This window comes from Hippoglossus hippoglossus, chromosome 21 (assembly GCF_009819705.1).
Source record: "Hippoglossus hippoglossus isolate fHipHip1 chromosome 21, fHipHip1.pri, whole genome shotgun sequence".
NCBI lineage: Eukaryota > Metazoa > Chordata > Actinopteri > Pleuronectiformes > Pleuronectidae > Hippoglossus > Hippoglossus hippoglossus.
Genome location: NC_047171.1, coordinates 9,243,049 through 9,259,309, shown reverse-complemented (window position 1 = coordinate 9,259,309; position 16,261 = coordinate 9,243,049). Strand labels below are relative to the sequence as shown.

Genomic DNA, 16,261 nt, shown 5'->3' with positions numbered 1-16,261 from the left:
CTTAACAAGTTAGGTCACCCTTTGTAATCCTGAGCGGCCAAGCACTTCCCATTGGTTTTCTATAAATATATTTTAAATAGCAGCTGTGATTGTTCCAGTCCCTCCAATCTTCCCCATCAACCAATACAACCATTGTGTCCCATACTGAGGCCATTACTCCCATCAACCCACCCATGCAAACAAATAAGACGTTGATACAAAACATATGCATTATGGCATTTTTATATGCAGTCCGATCTTAAATGTTCTTTAGTTCTTTTTGTTTATTGCCATTAAAAAGCTTCGTAGTCACAGGCTCTTTTCCTCTGAGCACATGAGACACCCATTAAGGCCCCTGAGAACTATGACACTCATTTTATACAAGGTCTTCCACCACAGAAAACACAAAAACATCAGATTAGCATTGTGGGACACGGAAAACAAGAGGAGTCACAAAGCGCAAAAACATACACAACGTTAAAGTACTTTTGACAGACAAGAGAACTTCAAAAAACATCACTACATAAATAAAGAATGTGGGTGTGCATATGTTATAGAGAGGGACGGAGCGCAGAGGAACTTTACAGTCGGACATAAAGCAATTACTGTTGGGGTGGACTTGAAAGACCGAGCAACGTGTTCAAGAGAATAGAATTTTCTTTAATCTGAGCTTTTAAAGAAACCCTCCACTCCAGCAGATGTGTGTGTGTGTGTGTGTGTGTGTGTGTGTGTGTGTGTGTGTGTGTGTGTGTGTGTGTGTGTGTTATTTAAGGTTGTGGAGAATGGACCTGAGGTTGAGGCAGAGGAAAGTGTGTGTGTGATTGGTTTTGTGATGCAGCTCTTGTATCTGGAGGTGGAGAGAGCTCAGCTCAAACAGACGACGGTTCTTCCTGGACAAAATGAAACCAAACAACAGTCAGTCAAAAGACTTCACGTGTCTTCATTCTGTGCTGATAAAATATCCCTATGCACATTGAATAATAACATAAATATGAGTGAGTAACAAGACTTGACAGTAGCTGAAAAGAGTCAAAATAAACTGACAACAAATTCAACGACTGACAAATTTAAAAGTTATGCAACATTTTATCGTGTACAATGGGAAAAATAGACAAGACGCAAACAGCAGCACAACAATGAGTAATGTTTTTACAAGAGTAGGCAAGACTGAAATCTTGTTTTGAATAATTGAGCTATTTGCAAGTTCAAAAGACAGGCACCAACAATTTTCCACATTCCACTCCCAACATAAGGCCCTGAACTAAATATTTTCATTTTTCTGAGAACTATCCCTTTAAGTACCCAAGATCAGTGCACACACATCCGTGTGTGATTTCATCAGTATGGAGATCACTGTGCCTACCTGTCGCTGGAGAGTTTCTGCAGCAGGATAGAAAGCTTCTCCAGTGATGGGAGCTCCAGACGAGGGTGTTTAAGGAGCAGGGATGCTGTTCGGAAAAAGTCCTCACAGCTACAAGCCTCCAGGAAGGGATTCAGGTAGCCTGCACACAAGCACAGCAGAAGAAGACAGAACTTTAACAAAACCATTTTGCAGATGAGCACCACATTTTTGACTAATGTTAAAACTTCTGAGGAGATTTCATTTGGTCATACTTTTTAAATTTGCATGGAAATGAAAACTACATGGACACTCAAACGATCAAACTGAATGAGACAGCAACACAGATGCTGGTCAGAAGGATTCTGGGATTATTGTATTTGGAAGAGCGTCCATATTGTCACTGTTAACTCTGACCTTCCCTTCATCAAACAAAAAAACCTCACACACAGGGAGATGAAACAGAAGAAGGACATCAGCATCAATCCACACAGATGGAAGCTGCACATTTTTTACATTAATAGGAACAAATGTCAACCTCATGAATCCTAAAATTAGTCGGTTCCTAATAAACAAACATTTGTTTCTACTAAAGTTACATTCCTGCTCCTTCAAACAAGCAACTCTTCGCTGTTTTAAACCACGTATGTGGATGAGGGAATACAATCGGAGCCACAGAGCGACTTTTTCTTTGCAGCTGCATGGTACAGCAGCTCTGTTTGCATTAAATCACAGGAGAAGATTGGACGAGGAGGAGGAGGAGGATCAGATTCAGGTAAGAAAGGATAGGACAGGTAGGATCTGATACAAAGAGAAGGATAAAGAAGGACAGGATAGTTTGGTCCAGGAACAAAATCACAGCAAAGTCACTTCAGTTGGTTAAACTCTGTATTAAGACTGTGCAGCCCAATCACATACTCATTTCCACTTCCATCACTTTCATCCCCCCCCCCCTTCATTAAATGTGAAGGAAACTGTTTTTTGTTGTTTTTTGCAGCCAGCTCCCAACCAAGACCTGAACATATCAACCAAGATTTATGATAATTGTTCATAATTCTCAAAGACCTTGATCCCGTGCTGTGACTGTGACCTTTGACGGATTTGAAAAAAATCAATAGTGACTTAACTCCTAACCAATGTGCCAAGTTTAATTCAAACTGGATTCAAACTGCCTGACAGTGGCACCCACTAGCTCACCTGGTAGAGCGGGTGCCCCATAAACGGTGGCTTGAGCCCTCCTGCAGCAGCCGTCGACTACATTCTGACCTGGCTCTTTGTTGCACGTCTTCCTCTCTCTCTCTTCCCATTTCATGCTTATGCTGCCAAATCAATAAGGAAAAATGTTTTTAAAAACTGCCCAGAGAGATGCAGAAAATTACAATACACCTGCCCGCAACTGCATAGAGCGGATGTAATAAAATGTCACAGAAAAGTCAAAGCTGTTTACAACCAGCTTGTTTTTTACGGTAAAATTGAAGTAAAAAAAGGCAGCAAATCCTCACAAACAATTCATCCATTTTCTTCCGGGACACAAATATCTTATTTTCCATCTTATCTAAAAGCCCGGTCTTCTGATTCTGATCTTCTTTTAAATGTGTGCCACATCCCACACATTCCTCGTGCGTTTCACGATTAATAACATAGGTGCAGTGATAAACAAATAGTAAGAAACGTGAAACTGCAACACTATCAAAACATACAACGGCAAACACATCTTCTCTACTGTGGCGAGCTTGAAAAGAACGCAAATATACACAGAAAGTGGGTCCATATGTGACCATGGAAGTTGAATCCACTGTAAGTTTGGTTAATGTACCCACTGTTTACCAGACATCAGTCAAAGCCAGTAACACACTGTTACCAGAGAGTGTTCGAGTGGCACTTTGCGCCAATCACAAAATGTGTTGTGTAAATTTTAGAGTTTGTGACTGAACTTTATACAAGCCGTCAAGTTGTCGCAGTATGACCACAGGCATCCTGTCTGTCTGAGTGCTTTGCGTCGAGCTAGGCCTCTTTGTTTTGTTTTATTGGCAATATTCAGGTGTAAGCCTCTCTCCCCCTCTCCCTCACCCCTTTACCGTCTTCCCTCATTACTGCTTGTAAAACATAATCATTAGCAATTCTTGGTAGACTTACAGTCCCCCTGACATACACAACTATGTATACACGCACAGCTCTGGCCTCAGCCGCCTCTGGTGTACAGCTCTGCTGTGTGTTAGCGTACAGCAGTCTTAAATGATATGGTTCATATCCCTGCCAAAATCGCTATTCCATGCAAACACACTGCAGCTGCTCTCTCCTCCACGTCCATCTCCATCAACTCTTGTCTTTCAAACAGAAAAAGATTCCAGAGGTGGTGGACGTCCAAAGCTTTGTGCACTCAACTTGTAAACCTGCCTGACCAGTGCTTATGATTGATGTGAGTGCAGTGACTTTTACATATAACATGTGGTTTTTATATGAAGACGAGGGGTGGAGAGACACTGGAGCAGGAGCTGGGATTAATCAAAGTAAATAGTGATAGTAAAGACAGTCTATAAATCTGAGTGATTACAGAAGCTTTCAAGGCTTCATCAACCACAGATGATTTTTCAGGCAAAGCTCACAGAGTCATTTTAAAAGTGACTCTTGAGGTCACAGGTAAGGTGCTATTGAAGCACTAATTGACTCAGGAAACCGCACAGAGTGTAACTGTCACGTTCAATTTTACAGTTCGATTATACTTGGAAGAAAGTATGTTTCTGTTTCTTGCTGTTACTTAAGAGAAGACTTTGCTTTCTACAACATCAACCGTCTACAAGATAAACTTGTATTTACCAGCATACCTGGAGGCTACATAATTTTTACAGTAGGAAAGTTTCTAATTTATCAAAAGAAGATCAGATTTTTTCTTTAAAAACTACATTATTTAAAATGCTTCAGACCGGTGTTCTTCTTTCAAACTGAAGTTGAGTATTTAGTTAATGTACATTATACAGATCATTCATGTGAAGAGTGATGTAAAAACCTGCAGCTCATTACCCTCAGAGCGGTCTTATAATAATACAAAGGTGGTGGGTTCTACACATCGGCTGTTTATAAAGATGGACGACATGACAGCTCCTGAAAAAGGAAGCCTATGTGTCTTGATCAACACCTGGTGGCTGCCTGCAATAGGTCAAAAATCCTGACTCCTACACGTTAGCAGATGGGACAAGGACTAAACTAAAAAGTCAACGTAACGAATGCACAAGATGGCATCGTTCGTATCAAAGATATTTTAACTTCATTTATGGATAGAGGGAGAATGTAAAGACACATCTGTATATACAGTCCATGGTCTTACACAGCAGTTATCGGACACATGCTTACGAGATGGTCCTCCACGTCCATCTCCATCAACTCTTGTCTTTCAAACAAAAAAAGAGCCCAGAGGTGGTGGACGTCCAAAGTTTTGTGCGCTCAACTTGTAAACCTGCCTGACCAGTGCTTATGATTGATGTGAGTGCAGTGACTTTTACATATAACATGTGGTTTTTATATGAAGACGAGGGGTGGAGAGACGCTGCAGCAGGAGCTGGGATTAATCAAAGTAAATAGTGATAGTAAAGACAGTCTATAAATCTGAGTGATTACAGAAGCTTCAACCACAGATGATTTTTCAGGCAAAGCTCACAGAGTAATTTTAAAAGTGACTCTTGAGGTCACAGGTAAGGTACTATTGAAGCACTAATTGACTCAGGAAACCGCACAGAGTGTAACTTTCACGTTCAATTTTACAGTTCGATTAAACTTGTATATGGTGATGGGACATAGACTAAACTAAAAAGATGGAATTGTTCGTGTCAAAGATATTTTGACTTCATTTACAGATAGAGGGAGAATGTAAAGACACATCGCCCATCTCTATATACAGTCCATGGTCCTCCACAGCAGTTACAGGGCACATGCTTACGAGATGGTTCAGTAAGCTGCATCAGGATGTCTATAGGTGCGTGTGAGCCACGGCCCGCCCTTAACACCATGAGTAGCACACACACTCCTCCATAGTGGATGAACAGGCCTCGGCTCTCCTCGGATGTCAGCTCGGTGTGGAGGCTGTCCAGAGCCTGGGCCAACACGTCAGCTGCAGACAGGATGAAGAGAAACATATTCACATGAAGAGATCCTTGATTCTGTTTTACATTAAATGGCAGAGTCATTTTCCTCTTTCAATGACAATATAGTTTTTCAGCTGACACAGACTGGGACTGCAAGATAAATGATGAAATAATTCCATGGAGACAAATCTTATCTTTGTCATATATACTGTATTCTTATTGTTGTATCTGCTCAGCAACAGGAAATTACTCCCCCACCTGCCCTTACACATCTTAACCCAACTAACGCCTGCCATTCTTCTGCTGTTCACTTTAAGTCCAAAATCCAACACACCCGTTGAAATCAAACATATGATCTGTGATCGCCTCGAATAATCCTGAGATTTAGAAGTGTGAGATTTATACAACCTGACATGAGAGAATAGATTTCTATTGGGTAATACCCCCACATATACTAAGGGTAATATACTATTATGACTAATCTGGTTTTACATCAATCCAGACAAGGGGAGAAAGCAAACCTGGTGAGCAGATGGACAGAAAATCGTTTTATAGGGCGACATAGTGAGGGAGCCCAAAGCATTAGTAGCAGATGTAAGGTCAGTTTAGAGGAGAGTTCCGTGAAATACATCAGGAAATGGAGGCTGCATCCACTGTGTGTGCCCTGAGTTTTATAGTGTGGGAGGTCAGGGGGCAGAGGAAATGTAGCTAAAAGCTCGACATCCCTTTTTAATTAAAATGAGTTTTGCAATGCAGCCGATTGAGATGTTTGACGCTTTCCAAACTTGTAAACACTCAGCTCATGCCACATCTCATCCTGTTTTAAATGTAGTTATGAGATGATCATCGAAGCATATTCATAAATGTGTTGCCTCTTCGCTCCACCTGAAAGTTAAGCAATAATGAAGGTTATTATAATTTATCCTTTGGAGACTTTGAATGTCTATACCCGTTTTCATTTATTCAATACAGGTGGAAACACTTAACTTCCTTTCATTAATTCTTACTTCTACAGCCAGCCCTCTTAATTTTATGAAATCTTGACCACTGGGCTTTGAGGTACATATTTTGGGGTATTTGTATTGTGGCTCCCCCCATATTGGTAGAAAATACTTTGGTTGGCCTATTCCCAGCCAAAGCCTTCAGATATCTACCAAGGTTTGTGATGATTGGGCAAATTCTCAAAAGAGTTATAGTTAAGATTGACTAAGCCCCAATCTTTGAATTGATATTTTGATCTTGCTCATCACAATAGAAATATGTCCCTCAATCAAGGCTGCACAACAAGTTTGGTCAAAGTGCCACCCTTAGGATATATATTAGGATATATCCGTCTGTACCGAAATTCATACACTCATAGTGAGTTACAATCATTTTACTCAGGAGTCATGGATCTATGCAATAACTATTGAGATTTTTCAGTCTGAACTACAGTGATGGACGGACCACCATTACCATCCGTTACATCGTTACCATCTTGAATAAACTCTTGAATCTTGAATCTTACACCAACATGCTACGTGTGTATCACCTAATAAACTGAACTGATTAACACAGCCGTGTTTCATCAACTATAATAGTTGGGTGCAGACAGACAAGCGCAGTGAAGCTCTTTTGAGCTGCGGCTGCCTCTTTACACTCTATATTACACTCTTTATTAACACCACCAAGGAAATTTTAATTGAAATGAGAAGTTTACACAGCACTGTAAGTGAGTGTGATAACAACAATGTCCTGTCTGTGGCTTCACACCTACACAGGTGGGGTGCTAACATAGTAAGGTGTGATAAGTGTTAACAGATGTACTGCTCATATTTTCTAGGTCCAAGTTAAATTAAACCAACCACATCTTCACCTGCAACCTATTTACTTCAAATCTGCTTTTTGACTCATTGAGATATTGCTACATGTGTGTTTACCATTTGCTGAGATATAAATAACTTTAACCCAAAATATTTCATCATCTTCCCATTAACAAGAGCGGGAGACCACATTGTTTTTTCCTAGTATCTAAATTAAAACCAAAGTCTAGAGCTCTATAATAGAATTTATAACTGTTGTTATTGTTGACTGATGTACGCTGGGTTTTGATTAAAATTCAGTCTGTGACACCAACCCTGGTCTGGTTTCCTCATCAGGCAGAATTTGAGCATATCCCAAGTGGAAATCTATCATGTGTGGAAATTCAGATTCCATCTCAAAGCTATGGTAACAGAAAAATTCTCATTTGCGGTAAAATCATTTGCGGTTTCCTGCTCCTCAAATGTGAGGATTTGTTGCTCTTCTTACATTATTTATTGTTTTGATTACCAATATAATGAAACATCTTTGGGTTTTGGACTCCTGGATAGACAAAAGAAGCAATTATGTGGATGGGAGAGTGCCAGTGAAATATTTCCTTGAAAATAATAGTTACATTCTTTGCTGATTCATTATTTTAATTTCTAACCTACCATCTTGCTGAAGTCCACAACTTATAATGCCAAAGATACAATATGTACATGTGTGTTCAGTAATAATACCTTGTGTGACGGTGCGGAGGATAATGAGGGTGGAGAGGATACGCGTGTGACGACAGGTGCTCCTGTAAAGGGGACAGTTCCTGAGCGGTCCAGCAATCACACTGCAGGACTTGGGCAGGTCTGGATCTTGCAGCACAGCAGTTGGCTTCGACACTTCCTCTCCTATCCGTCGCAGAGTGGCAGAGAGGGCTACATGCTGTGTGAAATACACATATATTAGTTTAAACACATTGGTTATCACACAAAATAATACATAACTGTGCCCACATCCAGTTACTTGTTACATAACAGTGAAAAATATGGATATGACCATAATAAGCTTCTTCAAAGTCTGTATAAAAAAAAAACAAGGTCTGCCTGTCAGGGAGCCACCAGCTAATAAATCAATGCATTGAGCTACAGCTACCATCAAAGATTTGTGTATTCCCATAGAACTGGAGAGCTGGTGCTTTTCAAACTCACTACATGTCGCTGCCTACCATAAGAGTTTAAATAACATCTTCCTTCCTCCATTTATGTATTGTGGCCCCAATAGTGGTTGTTTTTTGTCTTAAAAAGTGAACACATGCTGCAACAATAAGGGAGCATGTGATTCCGGTTAAACATCAAGCATGTCACTGAGCAGATATGACATGGCCTGACAAACAAACACAGAGGGGTGAGCCTCCCTGCAGCAGAAGGCAGGGGACTGGAGCTTGGGAGCTGGAGGGGAGAGAAGAAGTGGTCCGGGGGTGACGGCTGGAGCCTGGCCCATAGCTGGAATTAAGAGTTTAGATAGAAAGCTAATGGGGGATATGGGCTGGAGGGTGTTATCCAGTGGTTTGAATAAGATGGAGATTGCAGCAAGTTATCAAGCCAAATAAGTAGTATCAGAGTGAAGTTGTCCTGTCACCCATCACCCCTTCAACCAGCAAGGGCTGATGCACAGTATCTGTTATTGGGGGGGGGGGGGGCCCTCTAGCCATGTGGCCATATAATGGATAATGACACAGATCCTCATCGAAGCCATAACACAGGAACAGCCTGTTCTCATGCAGACTCTGGTTCAAAGCACAGACAGGGGACTTCAGATAACCGCGCCTCTCGACGGAACACAAGATGGGACTCGACAGGATCTCCAGACGACGATAAAGTGGATATCCCCTGCTTGAAGTGCATGTGTGCTCCTCTCTGTGGCGAGGGAAAACTGTGTGTCATGTCTGGTTTCTGTGGTAGGATGTTGTGAAAGTGAACCAGCAGCTTTCTGTACAGTTACACTTATCTCCTGTATGGACCAAACACCAAAAACTAAGAAAATGGTACGAAAAAAACTTTTGTTTTGCAGTATTTGACAAAAAATAACAAAATGAAAAGAATACATAGGAAATCTCATGGTGCCACGGTTTGTATTAGTATCTAGCTACCCAAAGTTTACAGTAAAGTCTCATGAAATAATATACAGATAGACATGCTGTGACTGTGGTGTAGTGATCTGATGCAGAATCATTTTCTGGAACACTTCAACCGATTAAGAAATGTCCGTCAAACTAACAGGAACACTTCCTGAACATCATATATAAGACAGATTCACAAATGTAACCATCATGTCGATCCTACATTCTAGATATTCATTGTTAAAAAAGGAAATAAGTAAAAACTGAACAGCGAGGCTAACAAGATACATCCCCCACATGTTTTATTGTTGCTTTAATCATCCTGTAACTAGTTTCACCCTCTGAAATAATAATATCTTTACTTGTGTGCTGTTGTCCATGTGTCTCAAAGCCCAGTGGATGAGGCGGAGAAGGTTGAGGAGGAGGTCAGGTTCAGACAAAGGTGTGTGATGAAGCTGATCTGCTAATAATGGCAGCACCTGAGCAAACAAAGAAAACTTGTGATGGTGACAACAATAAAACTTTTTTGTGATCATGACAGCATAGGTGATTGATGATAGTTATAACAAAATTCAATGATCAGAGTGAAGCTGGAATGAAGGCGCCACCTTGAGGCATCTGTCATTGAGCACAGCCTCCGGAGGTAGACACTGCCCGGCACCTTTCCCTTCATTTCCTGCTACTGATGAGAACGTCTGTCTGTCAAGGACCCAGTCCAATAAAAGTGCCAGGAGCTTTAGTGAGGTGGGACTGGAGCTGCCCTAAAAGGAAGGAGAATCAAAAAAAAGGGTTAAATCATTATTGCTAAATTTGTCATCTGCAACCTTCTCTGACTATTTGTAGTTCAGTCATAGGACATACAGGCGTCTTATGTGAATATTTCATACTGGAGCCTAAAGGTGATTATTGCTGTGAAAACTACGGTCATGGAAAGTTTAACTCAATCAGTGTTCAGTGTGAAAAATGCATCGATATTCAGCAGTATATTCATCTTCATTAACAAGTTATAATAAAATCACCAACTGTGATTTATCATGCAGCTGGCAGGGTGGAGTGTGGAGATATTGAGGATACAATTTCAAGTCTCAATATGTGTCCTCGTGCCTCTAGAACGCAGAACATGCAGTGGTTTACCAATGAACACATTAACAATCAAATGAAGCCACATCTGGGACAAATGTTGCTGATTTGGAGAACATTAAACTGTAACACACACACACACACACACACACACACACACACACACACACACACACACACACACACACACACACACACACACACACACACACACACACACACACACACACACACACACACACGTTAAAATACCTTGATGCTGGGTCTTCCAGGGGCAGCAGTTCTTTCCTTTTTGGATGATTTAATACTCTCGATGGTCTGAATGCTCTCTTTCTGACAACCTCTCGATGCTATGCTGTGTTCGTATTTCCTCTGAAAAAATGAATAGGTCAATTAATGTATGGAAAATCATCTGTTTTCACTTTTAACCAAACATTTGTGTTTGTATATGCCATCAAACTTGGTTTAACTTAGTTTTTTGTGAAGTGGTTGATGTGTTGTTACCTGAAGGTTCTCAAGTCGAGCCTGCACCCTCTTGGACTGACTCTCCAACTTCTTATTCTGTTCACTGATCTCATTCAGCTGTTGATATAAAAACAGTGAATATCAAAAGGTTTTGCAAAACTAGGGGATACAAGATAAATTATTATATTTCCTTACAAATTTGCTTTTGAAGCAGAGACTTTCGATCAAAAGCAACAAATTACTTCTAAGACACTAAAACGTAAGTAAACAAGAGTAAACTCAGTGACCCTAAATCAATGAAATGTTAATGTTATAATTTTTTATTTGTGAAGCACTTCAGAGAATGAATCCATGAGCAAAGATATTATTATTACTGTCACTATTCAACATCCAAATGCAAGAGGTTTAGGTTGTGGTGCCCTCTAGTGGTCCACATAATGAATAGCTTGGTATGATCTTTGTTCTCCATCCATATTGTAATGAATATTTTACCAGTGTCTTCAATTAGAGAAAATTCTAGTCAAACACACACGCTAGTTTTTGACACAATCAATAACACAATAGGTTGTATAATATTCATTATGAGGAAAAAAGTTCTTGTGAACAAAACCAGCTGAACTAAATGTTTAGATTATTTTACAATGACGCCCATAACAATCACACAGTGATCACATTAATACCTAAGAGCAAAAGAAAAAAAAATATACAGATGCAATATCAACACCTCTGACCTGTTTCTTCATGTTGTCATTCAGCTCCTTGATGGTGTCAAAGCTGGATTTGAGCCTCTTGTTCTCTTTGCTCCTCTCTCGAAGAAGATCCTGCAGCTGGCTGAGCTCCTGCTGGTGTTTCTGATAACATGTCAGGCTAGATTATGTTGTTTGGTCTTCATGGAAACAACTCTGGGGTTCAATTAAACTACTAAGCATCGTCTAGAGCATAGGTTGGTTTATTTCTTTCATTGGTTAGTTTATACCCGCAACCCCAATTTACGGGGCAATTTACGGTTAGATTTGGCTTTGAAGCAGTGTGTTGTTCAAAGTCATCTTTTCATATCACATTTGAAAATAAATATAAATAAAAATATAAACATATATAATGTTAGGACATTATTAAGTATTATTAATATCTGTATTTAGAAGATGTTTGTGTTCGGGGACTATATTATTACTTCCCCAAAGGAAACATGGGAACAATGTGTGTTTAAAGAAATAAAAAAGTCTTCCCTTGTGTTAAATGTGACAGGTTTGAGTCTTTGTGTGTGTCTGACCTCCTCTACAGCCAGTATGCGAGTATGGAGCAGCTCTTCCAGCCCGGCCAGCCTCCCAAAAGTCTCCTCCTGTTGTTTCAGCCTTCTCTCTCGTTCATGCAGCTCCCTCTCCCACTGCTGCTGGCCTTGTCGCTCTGCCTGTAAACACACAGGCACTTTTAACTATCATTTATATACAACATTCCCTCTCTAACACAAACTGAACCTGACAAATCACTAAATACCAGCATGGGGAACAAAATGGAGAGAAAAAAACACACAAGAGCCCTTGTATCATAACATTCTCTGACTCTGAGTTGGTGTGTAATGCTGGATATATATCTTGTAAGTGTCATCTGGCACCACATCAGTTAGCTTACACCAAGTTGCTTTCTCACCTTTAGCTGTTCATAGATGGTCATCATTTCCTCGTAAACCTTTACTGGTACCAAGGATGAGGAGCAGCATGAGTCAGGGAACTGGTTGATTGGTCTCTGCAACTCTCGGTCTGGCTCAGCTTCATGGGACCCAGGGCTATTATCCAGACAGGATGGAAGGGTCACATCTGGACAAATAGAGGTAAAGTAGAGTCCAAGGATTGCCAATTATCTTCTGCATTTATAAAAGAGAAGGACTGTGAAGTTTGAAATTTCTACAATAATAGGAAAGTAAGAAAATGAATTGCAAGAACTAGTCTAGTGAATTTCAAGCACAAATCCTTTGAGGGGGATTTTTTTATATGCAAGACCTCATCAAGTCAAGGGAAATCATTAATTTTAAATGACTTCCCTCAGGAAATTATTTCATCAGCTGCTACTTTGAGTTTGCTTTAAAAGTGGCCAGGTATCACTAGCATTCTACCAAAGAAAGCACAAACAGTCATGACCATTACCTTGCTCTGAAACACACTCACCTGTCTCTGTAAACAGCTGAGAGTCCTGAAGTGGAGCAGCTGCAAAGTCCTCACTCAGGTCCTCATTACTCCCATGCAGACTATTATGATCGCTACCAAACCTGAGAAAAGACATCCTACTAGTCACAAACATGTACAGTTGTGATTTATAGCACTGTAATGTCAGGACTTACTGTTCAGGGTGGTTGGTAACTGCTTTGAACAGCTCATTTAAAGCTTTGCTGTAGCATTTCAACTCCTTGCTTTGTTGTCTGGGTCTGTGGGACAAGATGAGCCCTTGTACTGCTTCTGAAAGAATCAACATGAAGCTATGTTAGACATATTAGGCCTTTTTTCATATCAGTCAATTACAAATGGGTTGAGACCAGTGTGATGCGACGAGTCAGATAAAACAAACTATCTGATTGAAGATTTGTTATAAGATGACTCAACAAATCCCGTTATTTGAGACCATGCAGCCACCAGTAAGTTTGTTTCAACTTATTGTGCTATTGTTTGACAATTGTATTTTATGTATTGACATTTACTAGTTCTTAATAGCCCCTTACTTTTGGTGGTCACTATACCCGAGAGGAAATGAATCTGTTCCTGAAAGAGACTTCAGATACATGTTGACTTTATGTATTTTTTATTATCTTGTTAATGGCACAGATGGTAATGTATGGATTTAAATGTGTTTATTGTACAGATAAAGCATCCATCAATCCATCAATCCAATAAGACTTCAATAAATGGTGACTTGACTCCATGTCATCACCTTTAAACTACCTGAACAAGCGACACAAAAATCTGAATCCAGTGAATTTAACTGGTTTGGTTTTGGTTCATAAGGGGACTGTTGAAAATGCTCTGGACTGAGTCCCACTCTAGTTATGAATATGAACGAGTGTGGATAATGATGGAGACTGAATCCAGAACCCTTCAGGTGAAAGCAACATGTGAAGGGTCATGTGTGGTTCACGTACCATCACTGGTTCCTGAGGGAAAGTCTTCTGAAGGTGGCAACTAAAACAAAAACAAGACATTCATATATCAATATATACAGATCAATATATAGACATGAATCAAGGATGGACGTTTATGTCATATCTCTTTTAAATAGGTTGTTTTGGCCCTGGAGGGCATAAAGTGTGACACAACAACAACTAGCTTGCAGTTCAAATTTGCACAAATTAGCTAGTTTTTCACAGTTGGCAAAGAACAGGAGCTGGTGAGTTAACTAGGTTAACGGTGGCTGTAACTAGTTCCTTTGTTTTCTTCAAGTTTTGTGTCGTTTTGTTTATACTTGGTTAGCTAAAGTAAAAGTAAACAGACGTCACAAGCTCGACAGTGTTAGCACGCTAGCATTGTTTTGGTGACAGTAATCTCACTGACATGTTGTTTTATTCACTGTAACCACGAAGGTGTCTCGTTTCTCCTTTGAATGATCGTTTAAGCTCAAACCTGTTTCCTCTTCTTCTCCAGATACTTGTGTTTAAGCTTCTCCACAGTTTCTGCCACATCCGCCTCAGTGTCTCTGACCTGCTGGTTCATAATTACCGCCGCTACAACTTCCTCAGACCTGATTAGCTGCACTTTGAGCTGCCTGCGGTGTCAAGTAACCTCAAGGTGAAGCCAACCTCCGGTGGAGGTTTTCAGAATAAATCGTCTTTTATAATTATGTGCCTATTCGTCGGATACGTGAGATGATTTATTTTGAAATTCTCATCATCATATTTCCGTTATGGCTTGTAAACGACTGTGTGTGTGTGCGTGTGTGTGTGTGTGTGTGTGTGTGTGTGTGTGTGTGTGTGTGTGTGTGTGTGTGTGTGCGTGTGTGTGCGCGTGTGTGTGTGTGTGTGTGTGTGTGCGCGTGTGTGTGTGTGTGTGTGTGTGTACGTGTGTGTGTCTTAAAGCATCTTTCACACCACGAGTAGCGCCATCTAGCGGAGCAGCAGGACATAGATGCCATCTATGTATCATTGGTTAGAAACAAAAAGCAAACCTGTACTTGTTTCATTTATTTCTTCAATGGTTTTTCATTTTTTTCAACTTCAACAATGAGTCAATAGGCATAAGAAGGAATAGGGGGGAAAAAGCAAACAGTCAGAAAAATACAAAAACAAATATGGCCACTATACTTACTATGTATAAATTGTATGGTCAAGTCAATGAAGCCCTTTGTTCTATTTCATTTTCATTTCCTTATGATTTGGCTATAACCTCCTTTTCATGTCGGGCTGCATTAATTTCACTATATTTGTGTCCTTCTAAAATGTTGGGAGTTAAACTCTATAGGTCTCACTACATTTCTAACACAGGCTTTTAATAGGGTTATAATCAGGTATCAGCATATTATCAGTCAACATGTCAAAGTGTCAAAAGTGAGACGATTAACCTCGAGAAGCTATATTGCATTTTAGAAGAAAGAGACTATCAAGGTTTTCAGAAGCTCTATTAAGCATATAAATGTGCACAGTTGATCTCATTTCTGTTTTTAATGTCCCTGAGGCAAACTGTGTTTTTCTGAGGCTGATGGATGGAGGGTCTATCCCACTCAGACACAGTGTAGTTACACCAATGAGCCAGCAGGTGTCAGTGCCTCATCAGAGATAACAGGATCCCACTTAGAAGGCCCAACTGACCTCTCTGATCCCCCCCCCCCCCCTCCATACGACCCAGATCTGTTTGCTTAATGACAATGTGAACAGCACAAATCACAGGGAATCTGATCTTTTCCAATCAGATTTGGTCCACTTTCATACGTGGTTCTAAATCAGTCTGAACAGCCATGTGACCCGTTTCGACATTCCTCATAATTTTGCGCAGGCGAAGGGACAGGCTTTAGTCACCCGGCAAAAACAAGACTAAGGCAGTCAGTGGAGTGACAGTGAGGTGTTACACCTCATAAGAACTTGGGGTGACACGTCTGTACAAGCAAAACTTGAGGGGTCGTGTCGTAAACGGTCTGTGTTTGAAAGCATATCAAGAGAAAAGGATTGCACTAAAATTACTGTGATAACAAATATCCTGCAAGGGACAATTAAGTCTAAGTCTAAGTCTAAGTGCTTTATACAGTAGAGCAAAAACCATACAGCTCAAAGTATTCTAGGCCCCTTGAACTGCTGATATCCAAGAAGTCAAGAAATACCTTTAAAAGTTTTTGGAGAATAATTGAATTTCTAAGTGATGATTTTAGAATATTCTGATTACACAGTTATGAATGATAAGATACGGTAATGCAAACTCGCTGTCTGCTCACTAAACAAAATCCAAAGATCCA

The 16,261-nt window shown here is 40.3% G+C and overlaps 1 protein-coding gene across 2 annotated transcripts; it reads right to left on the bottom strand.

The window, feature by feature from the left end:
- Positions 1-206: 206 nt before the first annotated feature.
- Positions 207-14,598, bottom strand: LOC117755240 (coiled-coil domain-containing protein 138-like). Of its 2 annotated transcripts, none has more exons than XM_034574845.1 (17): positions 14,443-14,598; positions 13,965-14,004; positions 13,173-13,287; positions 13,000-13,100; positions 12,485-12,651; positions 12,108-12,245; positions 11,569-11,688; positions 10,877-10,954; positions 10,625-10,744; positions 9,901-10,053; positions 9,631-9,771; positions 7,920-8,115; positions 5,253-5,423; positions 1,343-1,481; positions 744-869; positions 642-699; positions 207-600 (listed from the first exon to the last, which is right to left on the bottom strand). In XM_034574845.1, coding segments are annotated over exons 1-16 (1,896 nt in total). In that variant the 5' UTR covers positions 14,533-14,598; the 3' UTR covers positions 207-600; positions 642-698. The 2 variants fall into 2 exon arrangements, with proteins under 2 accessions (XP_034430736.1, XP_034430737.1); XM_034574846.1 differs by having other exon boundaries at positions 207-598; positions 640-678; positions 723-869; positions 9,655-9,771.
- Positions 14,599-16,261: the final 1,663 nt, after the last annotated feature.

Coding starts and splice junctions, on each gene's coding strand:
- LOC117755240 (XM_034574845.1), bottom strand. CDS start 14,532: ATGAACCAGCAGGTCAGAGACACTGAGGCGGATGTGGCAGAAACTGTG. Junction 10,054..10,624: donor CTGGAAGACCCAGCATCAAG/GTATTTTAACGT, acceptor CCTTCCTTTTAG/GGCAGCTCCAGTCCCACCTC. Junction 8,116..9,630: donor AGATATTATTATTTCAGAGG/GTGAAACTAGTT, acceptor TATTTCACACAG/CATGTAGCCCTCTCTGCCAC.